Source organism: Asparagus officinalis, chromosome 5, assembly GCF_001876935.1.
Source record: "Asparagus officinalis chromosome 5, Aspof.V1, whole genome shotgun sequence".
Lineage (NCBI taxonomy): Eukaryota > Viridiplantae > Streptophyta > Magnoliopsida > Asparagales > Asparagaceae > Asparagus > Asparagus officinalis.
Window position 1 is genome coordinate 86,039,681 of NC_033798.1, and position 8,373 is coordinate 86,048,053.

The 8,373-nt window shown below is 33.3% G+C and overlaps 1 protein-coding gene across 1 annotated transcript in view; it reads right to left on the bottom strand.

Moving 5' to 3' along the window:
* LOC109840004 (uncharacterized protein At4g10930) overlaps positions 1-6,590 on the bottom strand; it is a 20,041-nt gene extending 13,451 nt beyond the window's left edge. The window contains exons 1-4 of the mRNA XM_020408491.1: positions 6,422-6,590; positions 4,458-4,543; positions 3,850-3,940; positions 3,598-3,647 (exon numbers count right to left, since the gene is read on the bottom strand). Of these exons, the coding sequence (XP_020264080.1) occupies positions 3,598-3,647; positions 3,850-3,940; positions 4,458-4,543; positions 6,422-6,472 (278 nt within the window). The 5' untranslated portion in view covers positions 6,473-6,590. The remainder of the gene's footprint in view (positions 1-3,597; positions 3,648-3,849; positions 3,941-4,457; positions 4,544-6,421) is intronic.

Here is an 8,373-nt window from a genome sequence, read left to right on the forward strand (position 1 = left end):
TCTTCAGCTTCTTCACTCCCAAAAGAGAAGAACATTCCCTTTGGATCTTTACATTAATAGCATAAATGGGTTTTCTCTCCTTATCCCTCTTCTCGCATCTCTCAGTAAAACCCTAAATCCATCTTCTCATGTCTCCGATTTTTCTCTCATGGCACTAATCGACTCCTCAATTTGTAACTCCTTGTAACTCCACCCATCAATTACCTCTCCTCTCTCATAACCCAACCTCCTTGATCTATCTCATCCCATCCCATTACATGATCAATAAATTGTCACTAATTGCAATGCCTACTCAAATTTCCTCCTTTCTCAACTCCAATTTGAATGAAAATATTAAATTCACAGAGCCTCTTGCTTATACAAATTGCTAATTTTTTGGATTATAATGAAGAAAATATAATCTAATTCCTTGATGGTAAATATTGATTTTTTGTAAATTGTAATTGTAATAATTGTAACTGTAATTATAATTATAGTTTCTTATTCTTCATTTCTTATTATTATTATGTAGTTTGTCGATTATCAATTGCAATTTGCTCTCTGTTGGTAATATTTTTTGTTAATTTTCCTTTTTGTTGGTAATATTTTTATTTTGTTAATTTTTCTTTTTATTTTTTATGATGTAGTTGTTGGAGGGATTTGCTGTTGGTGGCAGAACTCATCTATCAAGGTAACTATTTCATCATATTTTATTATTTTCCATTAATCAACTTATGCTTTATTTTACTGGAAAATAGCCTTTTAATATCATTTCACCTAAATTTCTAAATTTTTAAAGAGTTTAGCATTGTAAATTTCTAGAGGTTGATAATATAAATTAAAATGAATGGTTTTGCAGTCTGATATACAGGACTGTTGATTTATTTTGTCAGTTTGGGTACTCTATCAATTTACATACTATGACTTGCTTGTTAGAGATAAGAATTTAAAAACAGATAGAGAGTGCATGCTTCTAAATCAGCTCTTGGACATAAATATAAATGTAAAAGCCCTCATCCTTCATGGTTTCTTTTCTTTCTTTTTCCTTTTATGCCAACATGTGTTTGTGTTCACAATAGCAGTGTTTTATTCTACCTAACCAACATAATAAAGTTCCACACCAACCATTTAACAAGTTTTATAAATTTTTATTACTCATGTCCTTCGAAATTCACCAGTTCTCCTCATTTCGAATTATATCTGACAACTATAAGATGATTATTACTCATGTCCTTCGAAATTCACCAGTTCTCCTCATTTCGAATTATATCTGACAACTATAAGATGATTTTTAGTATGATTTGTCGAAATTCACCAGTTCTCCTCATTTCGAATTATATCTGACAACTATAAGATGATTTTTAGTATGATTTGTGCCATGAAATTTAGTGAAGTTGCACCTTATAGTAATGAGGACGACCTTAATATATAACACGGTCATTATTTCAAACTATATCTATTATTTTATTGGATATGGATATAACTGGTAGGTTGGCATATAATTTTCGAAAGTTTTTAACACGTCTTCTCAATCTGAAGTTGTATTCAGGTGTTAAACTACTGGATAGGAAGTTGTGATGACATGGTGTTCACGATGTTGGGATGACAAAAGTTTGTGCAGGTTGGGTTATGTATCAGCTTTAATGGATTGTGGTTCTCGGACATAGCGTCAGGTTCTTTAGGCAAATGTATATTTAGAATTAAAAAAAAGAATCCTCCAAAATTCAAAGAAATATGTTCAAATAAATGGACAAATATAAATAATACATATTGGAGACTTGTTAACACAGTAGCTCAGATTTATTCTTTTAGAGGAAAAAACCTTAGCTTTGTTTACTTTACATAAAAGAGATATAAACAATGATTGACAATGATCCTTATTTCAGGTTTCGAGTGTGGATGAAGTGTAGGAAGCTTTTATATGCCGGGAGGCTCCAACTTCTTAAAAGTGTTATTATAGGCATTCAAATATTTCGGACTAGCAATTATATTTTGCCAAAAAAAAATACTGAGCAACATAGATGATTTATACGAGAGCTGTCTATGGGAGAAAACTAAGCAATCTATAAACATTTCTCTACTTTTCTAGAATATTGTTTGTTAACAAAAGAGAGATTGTGGTTTAGAAATGTATCCTATGAGGACCTCGAATGTTGTCATTGCTATCAATTTTATTTAGCTCATTCACCTAAAAATGGTTTTTTATGCATCAAATGGATCCATAATACTTACTTAAAAAATGCAACTCTTTTGCAGGATCAAGCTAACCAAGGGGACTCTTGGATGTGGAAGCAAATATTAAATGTTAAAGATTATGCTACTGGATATTTTGGTGGTGCAAATGGCTTGATTTCAACTATTCATGCTAACTATGATGGGAATAATATTAATCTATGATTTATATTGTAAATTATCATTTATATTTTCACCTGTTCAGTAGAGTAATACTATAGGAAATTCCGGTCTATACCTAAGCACTTCTTCATATTATGTCACGTTTTTCATTCTAAGCTCCTTACCTATGATCAATTATGTTATATGGCGATTTTCTCTTCAAACCAACTTGTGCTTAGTGTGCAGGGTCTTGAAGAGAATCACAATCACCTATTTTTTAGTGTGTTTATTCAATACAAGTTTGGAATGAGATTATGAATTGTAATGTTCGAGTGGAAGCCTCGCTATTAAAATTATCTTGTTGACAGGTTTCTTGCATAATAAGAGGGAACATATTCAAACAATAGTTGAAGAGGATGAGTTTTTAAGCTACCACATATACACTCTAGCAAAAAAAAATTACGTATATTTGTTCAGAGATCTACGGAGCATAATGTCATTGTCAATGATATTAACGCTTTAGTTTTAATAGTAAATTGGACGAGGAATGTAAGAGCTGGAATGAAGAATCATAATCTTGTCTTTTGGATGCTTTTGTAATTTGATGCTTTTGTAACTTAGGTCCTTATGCTGAGTTTGTGATGTACCCCAAATGTTCAATGGTGAACGAAATAAAGCTTTTCCATTTACCAAAAATAAAATAAAATATATAAACAATGATCTCATGTCAGGTATATTTTGCACACATCAAGACTCAATATATACACTCAAATTGTAGTTAGCATCTGATCTCCTAAAGTTTCAGCCATTTTAATATCAAACTTGTAAAGCTTTATGCTTTATGCGTACAGTTTTTTGGTCAATTTTATCTAGAATGATTTATTATGTTCTCATGCAATTTTTATTTAACGTGTTCAAATAAAAATTCATTTAACGTAGTTGTTCCTATACTAATCAATCTATTTAATAAATAACTGTAAGGTTGTTGAGTGAAAAATATTAGTTGCCCTTCAAATAATTCAACTCTTATAATTTCTTAATATGCATCACGTGCATCGCACGTATTGCATACTAGTGTACTTAAAATAAGACAAGCAGCAAATAGAAATGCAATATAGGCTATGATGACAAAACTCGGCTATAAATAAAATGGCATACAATTTTTTCAAAGGATGCTCTTCAAGGCTGCAACATTAGGAGCTAACTCCACAGAAAGTCAGTGAGTATTTGAAAGCTCAAAGTTAAATCAAGATGCAGTAAAGGACAGAATGTAGTATCTCCTACCTGGAAAGTGAATAATCCTCAGCTTTGATGTTTCCGATTGTATCATACACCTTCAATTAGTTAATTAAAGAAATAAGTAATCCTGCAGATCTAAAATTCTAGAACTTTATCATTCAGATCAATAAGATTCAAAAAGAAATTGTAAGAAATTTACGGTGGCACTCTTACAAACTTTTCCATAGGAAAGAGGTTTCCTGGGAATAGACTTGTGTAGTGTTGACCAAAAATTGGGTTAGATGAATATTAACTTACTGGAAGGCAGGTTATCATCTGAAACTCGTTCTTGCACATTGGACAGAGACTTGTGATGGTAGCCCAGTTGTCAATGCACGCAAAACAAAACCTGACATTCAGTAAATGTATTTATAAGTGCAAGAACTTAGAACATTCATCTTAAAAAAAACGTCTATAGATTGTCAGGAACCAATATACAGTGCAAGAGATTTCGGGTCTGTTGTAGATGGAGAAAAGTGGTAAAGAGAAATGAAATCATGCAAAACATACTAGAACAAGTCATGTTTGAAAGCAACAAAACAAAGGCCTGAGAAAAAGAGGGCATGATGTGAGCACATGCCGCAGAGAAAAAAAGGGCATGAAGTGAGCATATGCAAGGAAAAAAAAAAAGAGGGCATGACATGAGCACAGGCCAAAAACAAGGGCAAGGATCCGACAAACAAAGAAATTGCTCACTGAGAAGAATAGTTTTAAAGCTAGAAACCTAGGAAATGCGAAGCTTATGTATGTTAATCATTGAGAGGATTTAAACAAGGAAAAGTATCCGTCAGAAAGTTATTAGGATAATGTGCGGGGAAGTATTTGAAGCTGAGACAGACAGAGGAACCTGCATGCCCAGGACCTACCAGTGATTGCAACAGTCTAGAACCCCTCTGTCTATGACAATATCTGTACATATTCCACATGTCCCATTATCAACTGCAGTGTCGTCCTGCATTGGTTAATGAAGCTGCTACATCAAAAACAAAGAACAGAGCAAACAAAGTTGCAAAAGGATTGGAAACTTATATATTAGCTCTAATTTGTGGTATTCATGTTCTATATATGACATGCTTACCGATAAGTCAAATGATAAACGTGAAACTGAAATGAAACTTGCACTTGCACATGCCAATTAATTGTGTTAACGTGCTGATGCTCGTACATAAGGTCTATTGGAAAGGAATGATTTGATTGCATAGTTTGCAGTGTTAGGGAATGACACAGAGGAACTTTACATATGGAAGAAAGGGCTACACTTGATAATAATTTCTTCCTTTACATATTTGGGGTCATTTTTTAACAAATTTGAGTCATTTGAGAAGATGGTGTAAAGCAGGCATCAATAATCTTCACAATGAGACATGCCACCTTATGCTGAAGGTATAGCAAACATACTTAAAGATTAACAAAACCTACAGCTGCATATGAATCTAGAACCCTGCAGCCATCTAAATATGTCATGTGTGTATGTTCATAAATATTTTAATGTACAGATCAGAAGGGTATGTAATCATACAGAAGGCATGTGGCAACAATTTGCTGTCTTTTGAAGTCTGTTAATACTTAATTTATTTCTATGCAAAATTTGCAGTATATTCTACTAATCAAACTCCAGGGAGTAGTGAACTGTCCATCTTATGACTTCATAAAAAAGAGACCATCAAAGCCGAGGATAACTCAGCCAATAACCCGTCGCATGCTTTACAAAAATAGGTGCCATTTTAAGATGTATGTAAGATTGCAACTCAATGAGTAAAAAATATTTATGTTTGTATTATGATCGTTGATTATATGGTATTGTATTACAAGATTAAGCTAAAGATAAATGTATGCTGAGACTACGTAGAGTATTAATGTTCGTAGATAATAAAGCCTGCTTTGTCCTAGAAATAAGCCAATGTTTGGAAACTTTTGGAAGCCCTGCACATTTTCTAGATGTTTGGAAGCTCGGTCTTACTTCAAGCCGTTCGTCAGAATTCTGTGTCACTAATTAGCTATAACAAAGGATATTCACCTCCCGCAATCCCACCACCAGAAAGCAATATCATCCGCATATATGCAGATTATGGTCCCATATTTCTTAGCTTTTGACTGATGGGGGAAACTTAATATTTGAAGCGTAACATGCACGCCAATGTTTTCCTCATCAGGAAGCATCACCTTCAGAGCCATTTAGGAAGCGCGCACATCAGCATTAACTAGTATTTCAACAATAGTACCCGAACCATTTCACGGTTTTTGACGATAAAATAAGCATCATTGCTACTTAGGCTAGAAAATTCTTGAACAAGGCTTTCATTTGTAATAATGATGGTGAAATCGATGAGAAGCAAGCAAACCTCATAAAACCCAAAATTTTAGCAATTCGTGCTATAGCTACCGAATAAAAAAAATTATGCTTTAAATAGGATTGATGTCTGTAGTTTTGGTTCTCTATCGAACATGATAATTGTTTCCGTACAGAAAACTTACTTAATAGGGGCAGAACTTAAATAAAAGCAGGACCATTGCCAATTTGCTTGAATCCCTAACCACTTAGCCATAAAGAAAGAATCCTCATTTAGCTCAGAAAAACTTGTATTTATCTCAGATGACGTTGAAAATTTGGATAAATTCATAATACCTCTACGTTTATCTATTAAAAGGCAACTTTTGGAGACAATTAGGGTTCTTGATTAGATAAGGGATTTTCGGAATTAGGTTTTCGAAGAAGGATCGAGGATTTCGATTTTGGTTGATCGGCGTCAAATTACTTAGAAAAATAAAGGAACGGAGATCGTGATAACTCTATGATGATGAAAATACAAGCAAAATATATAGCATTTACCGGCGACCGCTGGTCGGTACCCATTACCGGCGACCACTGGTCGGTTTCCATTGCCGGTGATCACTGACGAAGTCGCCGGTTTATTTGGATCCTGGTTCCGGCTAAATATATGTGACTGAACCCACTTACATTGAGGTGAAAAGGTCGGAAGTGAAGCTAACAAAAGAAAACTCCGGTAGTATTTTGGTTGCAGTATACTTTTGGTAATTACGGTCTGGAAACTGTAATTCTGAAATGAATAAATTTTCAAAACAGCCCTCAAACTAGTTTTTAATTTTCAAAACCGACCCTTTTTTTTTAATCAAAATCGACCCACTTTTTGCCACGTCAGCTTAATCTCATTTCCTAATTAGTCGGGGTTGCCAACCTCGACTATTTAGGACATAAAACATCGGGTTTAAGGTTTCTAATTGGGGTTTAACAACCTCCTAAAAAGTCGGGGTTGCCAACCCCGACTGTTTAGGAATGAGATTAAGCTAACGCGGCAAAAAGTGGGTCGATTTTGGTAAAAAAAAGATCGGTTTTGAAAATTAAAAACTGGTTTGAGGCTGTTTTGAAAATTTATTCATTCTGAAATAGATTTTGATAAAACGGATTAATTACAGTCTGGTACCCCAAGTTATGGTGTAATTACATGAGTAATCATCGGCCTATCTACACCAATTAATCCTGAGATTATTAGATGTAACTATAAAGGTGACCCCCAGAGCCCAGATGACTAGCAGCTCCTAAGATTAAATATATGTAACTACAATACATAGTTTCATGATTACTCATGTAGATACGTAAATCATAAAGTCACTCATGTGTAATTACACCATATCTCAATTTACTGAATTGTAAATAATCCATCATGAAAATAAAATTATACGTATACTATAAAGTCACTTTTGTGTAATTACACCGTATCTCAATTTACTGAATTGTAAATAATCCATCATGAAAATAAATTTGGGAAATTTTTTTTGCCTCCGCCATTGGGAATGCCAAAACTTGTGTGATATCCTAAAATGACAAGCCGAAGGTGGAAATTTTATTATGCTCTTTTCTCGTGATCTTATACTTATCAATTTCACCCTTTTCTTTTGCCTCCTTTCTTCCTCTACTCTTCTCAAAGCTTCATGCAAAGAGCATCAATATGTCATAGACTAGGCAATAAAAAATTAAAAAAAATAAAGTATTAAAACAAAATTTATAGGGTAGAGAAAGATATGAAGATAGTAATATTTGGAGAAAGCATCCAGTAAACCTGATCCATGCCATAAAATATGCACCAAAAAATCGTCACCCACTTTATTCATGCACAAATCTCATAATCTAATAATCTAATGTTTGATAGACATTTATTTGACATTTAATGTCGGAAAAATTTGTAAAATAGACTATTTTTATGAAATATATAGCGAAATAGACCACTTTGAAAAATAATTAGCAAAATAGACCTCTTTTAAAAAAAAGAGGTCTATTTTGAAAAACAAGGCTCAGAAAACATACGGGACTACTAGTCCCGTATGTTTAGAGCCAACTAATCACAGATTAGTGACTCAGAAAACATACGGGACTAGTAGTCCCGTATATTTTCTGAGTAGAAATTTTTACTAATCCGTGATTAAAACATACGGGACTACTAGTCCTGTATGTTTTCTGAGCGGTTTTGCAAAATAGACCTCTTTTTTGCCTGTTGGCCAAAAAGAGGTCTATTTTGCTAATTATTTTTCAAAGTGGTCTATTTCGCTATATATTTCATAAAAACGGTCTATTTTGCAATTTTTCCCTTTAATGTCATGAACCTTGGTCTACTTGATATTTCCTTAAATAATTCATTAATAATTGTAGAAAGTAGTGGGAAAAAAGAATCCAATAATTGACAAACAATTCATTCATGTGACTATTCGGTCCTATTTGAACCAATAGCTCATTTAACGGTAAACAAATACTTTTTAGTATTTGTT